Source organism: Coregonus clupeaformis, chromosome 25, assembly GCF_020615455.1.
Source record: "Coregonus clupeaformis isolate EN_2021a chromosome 25, ASM2061545v1, whole genome shotgun sequence".
In the NCBI taxonomy this organism is placed as follows: domain Eukaryota; kingdom Metazoa; phylum Chordata; class Actinopteri; order Salmoniformes; family Salmonidae; genus Coregonus; species Coregonus clupeaformis.
Genome location: NC_059216.1, coordinates 997,131 through 1,007,147, shown reverse-complemented (window position 1 = coordinate 1,007,147; position 10,017 = coordinate 997,131). Strand labels below are relative to the sequence as shown.

Below are 10,017 nucleotides of genomic sequence, written 5' to 3'. Positions count from 1 at the left end.
CATGGCATAGCAGTGCGGTCGTGTATTATGTTGTGTTCTCGTGTAAATAGCCTGTTAATTTTTTTTTTTTTTTTTATATATATTTCACTATCTCACTTTCCACCCTTAACTAAATATACTTTCCTGCAACCCGCCTCACCCAATATGGAACGGATTCTATTATTTCTTCATACCTTTTATCAAGAACCCACGGCTGAAACTAGCCAGCTAGCCAGCTAACTAGCTACTTGCTATTAACTATTGCTATTAGCCACCGTTAGCGGTTTTCACCACTGTCCGTGGCCTGCACTACCTACCAGCCAGCTCTAGCCTGGACAATTATCGGCCAGTCTGCACAGCGTGCTATCGACCCAGAGCATTTAGGATTTTCTGCCAGAATCACTGAATCACTGGACCTTAACACCAGATCATCTCAACTAGCTAGCTGCAACCGAATGGATGTTGTTGTTGGCTACTCACCACTTGTCCCGAAGCTAGCACCAGTTAGCCTTGAGCTAGCCTCGAGCCAGGCCCATCTCCTGGCTATCCACCTCTCTGTCAACCGGATGGGACCTCCTAGTGTCGACACGGAGCCCCGCTGATCCATCACGACTGGTCTGCCGACGTAATTGTCTGATGTGATTTCAACAGGCTTCCCGCTGCGACGACCACGACGATCCATCTGCTAGCACCGGCCCGCTAGCACGCGCAATCAACAGCCGTGCCTCCTGCTCGCCTGTGCTGTAGCAGGCTAAGAACTGCTCCCGGTCTTAACTATTGCTGTTCACTGGACCTTATGATTACTCAGCTACACATCTGATGACCGCTGGACTGTTCCTTTACACGTTACCCCATCCTGTTTATTTGTTTAGCCTCAGCCCAAACTTTCGTCGCCATTACCAGTTGTTGTCTTTGCCTTCTCGAATAACACCTGTGATTGCGTTATGCCTCTCTCCCATGTCAATATGCCTAGCCTATTGCTGTTTGGGTTAGTTGTTATTATACTATTTCACTGTAAAGCCCCCAGTCCCGCTCAACCTGACTCAGATAGCTTCTTTGTCCCACCCCCCATACACACGGAGACTGGCTCAATCGGTACCTCCAGTGATGCTATCTCTTTCATCGTTACCCAATGCTTAGGTGTACCTCCACTGTACTGACATCTTTCCATATCCTTGTCTGTACATAATGCCCTGAATCTATTCTACAACGGCCGGAAATCTGCCCCGTTTATTCTCTGTACCCAACGCACTAGAAGACCAGTTCTTAAAGCCTTTAGCCGTATACTTATTATATTCCTCCTCTGTTCCTCTGGTGATGTAGAGGTTAACCCAGGCCCTGTAGCTCCCAGTATCACTCCTACTCCTCAGGCGCTATCATTTGTTGACTTCTGTAACCGTAAAAGCCTTGGTTTCTTGCATGTAAATATCAGAAGCCGCCTCCCCAAGTTTGAGTTATTCACTGCGTTAGCACACTCTGCCAACCCTGATGTTCTAGCAATGTCTGAATCCTGGCTTAGGAAGGCCACCAAAAATTCAGACATTTCCATCCCGAACTACAACATTTTCCGTCTAGATAGAACTACCAAAGGGGGCGGAGTTGCAATCTACTGTAGAGATAGCCTGCAGAGCTCTATCATACTATCCAGGTCTGTGCCCAAACAGTTTGAGCTTCTACTTCTAAAAATCCACCTTTCCAGAAATAAGTCTCTCACTGTTGCCGCTTGCTACAGCCCCCCCTCAGCCCCCAGTTGTGCCCTGGACACCATATGTGAATTGCTTGCCCCCCATCTATCCTCAGAGTTCGTACTGCTTGGTGACCTAAACTGGGATATGCTTAACACCCCGGCCGTCCTACAATCTAAACTAGATGCTCTCAATCTCACACAAATTATCAAGGAACCTACCAGGTACAACCCTAAATCCGTAAACATGGGCACCCTCTTAGATATCATCCTGACTAATTTACCCTCTAAATACACCTCCGCTGTCTTCAACCAGGATCTCAGCGATCACTGCCTTATTGCCTGCGTCCGTAACGGGTCCGCGGTCAAACGCCCACCCCTCATCACTGTCAAACGCTCCCAAAAACACTTCAGCGAGCAGGCCTTCCTAATTGACCTGCCCAGGTATCCTGGATGGATATAGATCTCATTCCGTCAGTAGAGGATGCCTGGTTGTTCTTTAAAAGTAATTTCCTCTCAATCTTAAATAAACATGCCCTTGACTGCCCTTGACCAGCACAAAAACATCCTGTGACGTACTGCATTAGCTTCGACCAGCCCCCGCGATATGCAACTTTTCAGGGAAGTCAGGAACAAATATACACAATCAGTTAGGAAAGCAAAGGCTAGCTTTTTCAAACAGAAATTTGCATCCTGTTGCACTAACTCCAAAAAGTTTTGGGACACTGTAAAGTCCATGGAGAATAAAAGCACCTCCTCCCAGCTATCCACTGCACTGAGGCTAGGAAACACTGTCACCACCGATAAATCTACGATAATCGAGAATTTCAATAAGCATTTTGCTACGGCTGGCCATGCTTTCCACCTGGCTACCCCTACCCTGGCCACCAGCTCTGCACCCTCCGCTGCAACTTGCCCATGCCCCCCACTTCTCCTTCACCCAAATTCAGATAGCTGATGTCCTGAAAGAGCTGCAAAATCTGGACCCCTACAAATCAGCTGGGCTAGACAATCTGGACCCTTTCTTTCTAAAATAAGCCGCAGAAATTGTCGCAACCCCTATTACTAGCCTGTTCAACCTCTCTTTCGTATCGTCTGAGATCCCCAGAGATTGAACGCTGCCATGGTCATCCCCCTCTTCAAAAGGGGGTGACACTCTAGATCCAAACTGTTACAGACCTATATCCATCCTACCCTGCCTTTCGAAAGTATTTGAAAGCCAAGTTAACAAACAGATCACTGACCACTTCGAATCCCACCGTACCTTCTCCGCTATGCAATCTGGTTTCCGAGCTGGTCATGGGTGCACCTCAGCCACGCTCAAGGTCCTAAACGATATAATAACCGCGATTGATAAAAGACAGTACTGTGCAGCCGTCTTATAATAATAATAATATGCCATTTAGCAGACGCTTTTATCCAAAGCGACTTACAGTCATGTGTGTATATATATATTTTTTAACGTATGGGTGTTCCTGGGGATCGAACCCACTACCCTGGCATTACAAGCACCATGCTCTACCAATTGAGCTACAAAGGTCTTCATCGACCTGGCCAAGGCTTTTGACTCTGTCAATCACCGCATTCTTATTGGCAGACTAAATAGCTTTGGTTTCTCAACTGAATGCCTCGCCTGGTTCACCAACTACTTTTCAGATAGAGTTCAATGTGTCAAATCGGAGGGCCTGTTGTCTGGACCTCTGGCAGTCTCTATGGGGTGCCACAGGGTTCAATTCTCGGGCCGACTCTATTCTCTGTGTATATCAATGATGTCGCTCTTGCTACTGGTGACTCTCAGATCCACCTCTATGCAGACGACACCACTTGTATACATCTGGCCCTTCATTGGACACTGTGTTAACAAACCTCCAAGCGAGCTTCAATGCCATACAACACTCCTTCCATGGCCTCCAACTGCTCTTAAACGCTAGTAAAACTAAATGCATGCTCTTCAATCGAACGCTGCTTGCACCCGCCCGCCCGACTAGAATCACTACTCTCGGCGGGTCTGACTTAGAATATGTGGACAACTACAAATACCTAGGTGTCTGGTTAGATCGTAAACTCTCCTTCCAGACTCACATTAAGCATTTCCAATCCAAAGCTAAATCTAGAATCGGCTTCCTGTTTCACAACAAAGCCTCCTTCACTCATGCTGCTAAACATGCCATCGTAAAACGGACTATCCTACTGATCCTTGACTTCGGCGATGTCATTTACAAAATAGCTTCCAACACTCAACTCAGCAAATTGGATGTAGTCTATCACAGTGCCATCCGTTTTGTCACCAAAGCCCCATATACTACCCACCATTGTGACATGTACGCTCTCGTTGGCTGGCCCTCACTACATATTCGTCGCCAAACCCACTGGCTCTAGGCAAATCCCCGCCTTATCTTAGCTCATCGGTCACCATAGCAACACCCACCCGTAGTATGCGCTCCAGCAGGTATATCTCACTGGTCATCCCCAAAGCCAACACCTCTTTTGCCGCCATTCCTTCCAGTTCTCTGCTGCAAATGACTGGAACGAACTACAAAAATCTCTGAAGCTGGAGACACTTATCTCCCTCATTAACTTTAAGCATCAGTTGTCAGAGCAGCTTACCGATCACTGTACCCGTACACAGCCCATCTGTAATTAGCCCACCCAACTACCTCATCCCCATATTGTTATTTACATTTGCTCATTTGCACCCCAGTATCTCTATTTGCACATCATCTTCTGCACATCTATCACTCCAGTGTTAATACTATTTTGCACTATGGCCTATTTATTGCCTTACCTCCATAACTTACTACATTTGCACACACTATATATAGATTTTCTATTTTCTATTGTGTTATTGACTGTACATTTTTGTTTATCTCATATGTAACTCTGTGTTGTTGTTGTTTTTATCGCACTGCTTTGCTTTATCTTGGCCAGGTCGCGGTTGTAAATGAGAACTTGTTCTCAACTGGCTTACCTGGTTAAATAAAGGTGAAATAAATAAATATTTTCAGTGGATAAACCAGTTTAGAGCAACCCAACATGTGTATACAACTCTGTGGAGGCGGATGAATGGCACGACAATGGGCCTCAGGATCTCGTCACGGTATCTCTGTGCATTCAAATTGATATCGATAAAATGCAATTGTGTTTCGTTGTCTGTAGCTTATGCCTGCCCATACCATAACCCCACCGCCACTATGGGGCACTCTGTTCACAATGTTGACATCAGCAAACCGCTCACCCACACGACACCATACACGTGGTCTGCGGTTGTGAGGCCGATTGGACACACTGCCAAATTCTCTCTCGCTCTCGCTCTCTCTCTCTCTCTCTCTATCTATCTCTCTCTCTCTCTCTCTCTCTCTCTCTCTTTGAATTGTATTTGCTTTCTACACCTTGTGTGATATACTGTAAGTATGGGTCTGAAAAGAACCAGTAATCAATGTGTAAGCCAATTGCTGATAGCTGTTCCTTTTTTGATATGTGTTCCTGTAGAGTACATATCTATCTGTGAGTGCTGCCTGCCTGTGTGTTTTCTTTATTGATCCTGTTTTTGATTACAGGGTTCAATGAGGGCTGCTACGGCCCTGGGTATCGTTAACGTTTTATAAACCACTCTGTGGGATCCTACAGTACATCATGTGTTCTCTACAAGTATTGATTTATCGCTATGGTACAGCATAGAATATCCTCACATTACCTCCTTTAGGAACGCCACCGTCAGAGATAGTATGCCCAATCAGGGGCTAGTGTATGTGAAATTCCTAAAGGTTGCAAAATGGTGGTGGAGGGTTTTGTAACAACATTTTGTATGGTATGGGGTCACCTAATCAATACTTTGACCCAGAACCTATATCATATGATGCAAAATGCAGTATCATATGATGTAAAATGCATCTTTCCGGCTGTATTTGGAAATGTTATATACCTTAAAAGAATGTATTCCTGACATGCAAAATATTTTGGGACTATATCAACACCTTTAGTCCCAAACAGATAGAAGGGGAGTTAAATATATATATTTTCAGTGGATAAAACCAGTTTAGAAATATTGCTCTGCAACCCAACATGTGTATACAACTCTGTGGCGGCGGATGAATGGCACGACAATGGTCCTCAGGATCACGTCACGGTATCTCTGTGCAATTGTGTTTCGTTGTCTGTAGCTTATGCCTGCCCATACCATCACCCCACTGCCACCATGGGGCACTCTGTTCACAATGTTGAATTCAGCAAACCTCTCGCCCACACGACACCATACACGTGGTCTGCGGTTGTGAGGCCGGTTGGACACTGCTAAATTCTCTAAAACGACGTTGGAGGCGGCATATGGTAGATCAATTTACATTCAATTCTCTGGCAACAGCTCTGGAGGACATTCCTGCAGTCAGCATGCCAATTGCATGCTCCCTCAAAACTTGAGACATCTGTGGCATTGTGTTGTGTGACAAAATTGCACATTTTAGAGTGGTCTTTTATTGTCCCCAGCACAAGGTACACCTGTGTAATGATCATGCTGTTTAATCAGCTTCTTGAAATACCACACCTGTCAGGTGGATGGATTATCTTGGCAAAGGAGAAATGCTCACTAACAGGGATGTAAACAAATTTGTAAACAAACATTTGAGAGAAATAAGCTTTTTGTGCGTATGAAAATATTCTGTGATCTTTTATTTCAGCTCATGAAACATGGGACCAACACTTCACATGTTGCATTTATATTTTTGTTCTGTATATGAAACTGGACGTGACTCATTGAACCAGTGTGTCTGGCGTTATAGATTATTATAGATTATACATCCCTCATAATCAGATATGAGAGATAGCTGCTCTTACATAACTTTGGCTCAAAATGGCAATACCTGAAGCTCCTAATTAGGATGGTTACTATTATACCTAAAGCACCGAAGTGGGAAAGAAAAACTATGCACAAATATACCATCTTTGCCAGCAAGCGGGGTATTGTTTGGGGTTAGAGGGCATTAGCTGGGTTGGCTCTGTTGGTTGGTGTGGGAGCAGGCGGGGGTGGTGGTGCAGGCAGCGCTTTACAATTCCCTGGCAAGATGTGCTTTGGGGCATTGTCCCTCCCGTCGGTGGCGGATCAATCCTCATATCCTGTGAACCCTGTGTGCAACTGCAGCACAGGAGAACACAGGACAGTCACTCTGTATGCTGGACTGACTGACAGAGAGAGAGATGTTATTTTGGGACCGGTGCAAAGGACTCAAACTCAAACTTCTCCATGGGGTAACCATACCAAGCATGTGATTTTGGCAATTGGGAAATATGATTCGCATCGAGAGGCAAAGAAAGTACCCATACCATTAATATGTAAGTGCTTGTTTTTCTTTGCTTTGAAATTGTACAAAAAAATATATATATACGCTACCGGTCAAAAGTTTTAGAACACTTACTCATTCAAGGGTTTTTCCTTATTTTTACTATTTTCTACATTGTAGAATAATAGTGAAGATATCAAAACTATGAAATAACACATATGGAATCAGTATTAACCCAAAAAGTGTTAAACAAATCAAAATATATTTGAGATTTGAGATTCTTCAAAGTAGCCACCTTTTGCCTTGATGACCTTCCACTGCCCCACCTTCCACTGCCCTGACCTTCCACTGCCCCCACCTTCCACTGCCATGACCTTCCACTGCCCTGACCTTCCACTGTCCTCACCTTCCACTGCACCCACCTCCCACTGCCCGACCTTCCACTTGCTTGACCTTCCACTGCCCTGACCTTCCACTGTCCTCACCTTCCACTGCCCTGACCTTCCACTGCCCTGACCTTCCATTGTCCTCACCTTCCACTGCCCTCACCTTCCACTGCCCCGACCTTACACTGCCCTGACCTTCCACTGCCCTGATTTTCCACTGCCCTGACCTTCCACTGTCCTAATCTTCCACTGCCCTGATCTTCCACTGCCCTAACCTTCCATTGTCCTCACCTTCCACTGCTCCCACCTTCCACTGCCCGAACTTCCACTGCCCTGACCTTCCACTGCCCACACTTTCCACTGCCCTAAACTTCCACTGCCCTGACCTTCCACTGCCCTGACCTTCCACTGCCCTGACCTTCCACTGCCCTCCATTCATTGCATGATGATTTTAAACATTGTATATTTTCAATTGTAGTTACAAACTAACTGTTAAAAGAAAATAGATGGGATATCCATAATAAATCCCTCTGGTCTCTCTTTCTCCAGTGTGAGGACATGTTGCAGTAGAGACCAGTGAGCTGTGAGACCATGGGGGACTGGAACCTGCTGGGCAGCATCTTGGAGGAGGTACACGTCCACTCCACCATTGTAGGAAAGATCTGGCTCACCATCCTCCTCATCTTCCGCATGCTGGTGCTGGGCGTGGCGGCTGAGGACGTGTGGAACGATGAGCAGAGCGAGTTCATCTGCAACACGGACCAGCCGGGCTGCAAGACCGTCTGCTACGACCAGGCCTTCCCCATCTCACTCATCCGCTTCTGGGTCCTGCAGGTCATCTTGGTGTCCTCGCCCTCCCTCGTCTACATGGGTCACGCACTATACCGCCTGCGCGCCCTGGAGAAGGAGAGGCACCGGCGGAGGGTCCAGCTGAAGGCAGAGCTGGGGGAGACGGAGGTGCTGGTGGAGGAGCACAAGCGCATTGAGAAGGAGTTGAAGAAGCTGGAGGAGCAGAGAAAGGTGAAGAAGGCTCCACTGAGAGGGTCCCTGCTGCGGACGTACGTCATCCATATCCTAACACGCTCCGTGGTGGAGGTGGGCTTCATCATGGGCCAGTATATCCTGTATGGCATCGGACTGGAGCCTTTGTATAAATGTGAGAGGATGCCTTGCCCCAACAGTGTGGACTGTTACGTGTCCAGGCCCACTGAGAAAACAGTGTTCATGGTGTTCATGATCGTCATCGCCGGGGTGTCTCTCTTCCTGAACCTAATGGAGATATCCCACCTGGGCATCAGGAAAATCAAACAGACTCTGAAGGGAGACAAGTACCCAGCAGACAATGACAGTTTGATTTACAAACTGAAGAAAAACGCGACGATACAGCATCTGTGTGTGATGAGGAACTTGTCTACTCACAACGGGCCCCTGACTCAGACCATCTTCAAAGTAATTCCTGAGAAGGACCTGGACCCAATGGACCCACCTCCCCACTACATACCTAACCAAGATGTGACCAGGCACAACAGCGTGGCTCCAGGCCATTATCTGGCCAACTGCACTGGCTTCCAGCCCCATCAGCAATACCAGCAGCAGCAGCTCCAGCAACGTCAGCCGAGCCAGGGGATGATCCAGACCCTGCACCTCCAGGGAGTCCCAGAGAACCACACCACCACCATGGTGGACCAGCTCCCTCGAGCCTATGGAGGAGCTGTCTTGAATGGGGATAGTGGGACCAGGAACCTGCAGGGCCAGTCGACCCATGAGGACCCCAACTTACACCCCCAAGACCACTACCAGCCCAGCCACATGGAAGTAATAGCCACTATGGCAACGCACATACCCAGCATCATGACAACACACAGACCCAGCTTGGCTCTGAGGGACACGGACCTGGAGGAGGAGAGGAGGGACTCAATGGGCAGCGACTTCCTCTTCCCCAACCCAGGAAGGAAGGAAAGCTACAAATCTCGTATGCCCTCTGAGAGCATGTCCCCCATCAGTGATTACAGCAGCAACTCTCTACGGAGCTCAGATTCCGAGCTGGGCGACATGGTGGACATGCCAATGATGCCACCCCCTGGAAGGAGAATGTCAATGGCAAGTAGAGCCAAGAGACAGGCAGCCTCTGACCTGGTGGTTTAGAGAGCCATCACCACTGTGTAAAATGAGTTTATAACAACATTGCATGAGAATATGACTCAAAGCATAATATGGGAAGGTACAGGGATGAAGAGAGAGAGAGAGAGAGAGAGAGAGAGAGAGAGAGAGAGAGAGAGAGAGAGAGAGAGAGAGAGAGAGAGAGAGAGAGAGAGAGAGAGAGAGAGAGAGAGAGAGAGAGAGAGAGAGAGAGAGAGAGCGAGAGAGAGAGAGAGAGAGAGAGAGAGAGAGAGAGAGAGAGAGAGAGAGAGAGAGAGGCTGACCCAAATTTAAGGAAAGCTTTGACTATGTACAGACTCAGTGAGCATAGCCTTGCCATTGAGAAAGGCCGCCGTAGGCAGACCTGGCTCTCAAGAGAAGACAGGCTATGTGCACACTGCCCACAAAATGAGGTGGAAACTGTGCTGCACTTCCTAACCTCCTGCCAAATGTATTACCATATTAGAGACACATATTTCCCTCAGATTACAGAGATCCACAAAGAATTCTAAAACAAACCCAATTTTGATAAACTCCCTTATCTACTGGGTGAAAA

General features: G+C 47.1%; 1 protein-coding gene across 1 annotated transcript; it reads left to right on the top strand.

Annotated features, from left to right (window-relative positions):
• The first annotated feature begins 6,850 nt into the window (after nucleotides 1-6,850).
• Nucleotides 6,851-9,475, top strand: LOC121538759 (gap junction alpha-10 protein-like). The gene is made up of 2 exons (XM_041846920.1): nucleotides 6,851-6,988; nucleotides 7,872-9,475. Exon 2 carries the CDS (start codon nucleotides 7,914-7,916, stop codon nucleotides 9,465-9,467), a length of 1,554 nt encoding a protein of 517 aa, XP_041702854.1. The 5' UTR covers nucleotides 6,851-6,988; nucleotides 7,872-7,913; the 3' UTR covers nucleotides 9,468-9,475.
• Nucleotides 9,476-10,017: the final 542 nt, after the last annotated feature.

Excerpts from the sequence above, each read along its gene's own strand:
- LOC121538759 (XM_041846920.1), top strand. The coding sequence starts at position 7,914 with ATGGGGGACTGGAACCTGCTGGGCAGCATCTTGGAGGAGGTACACGTC.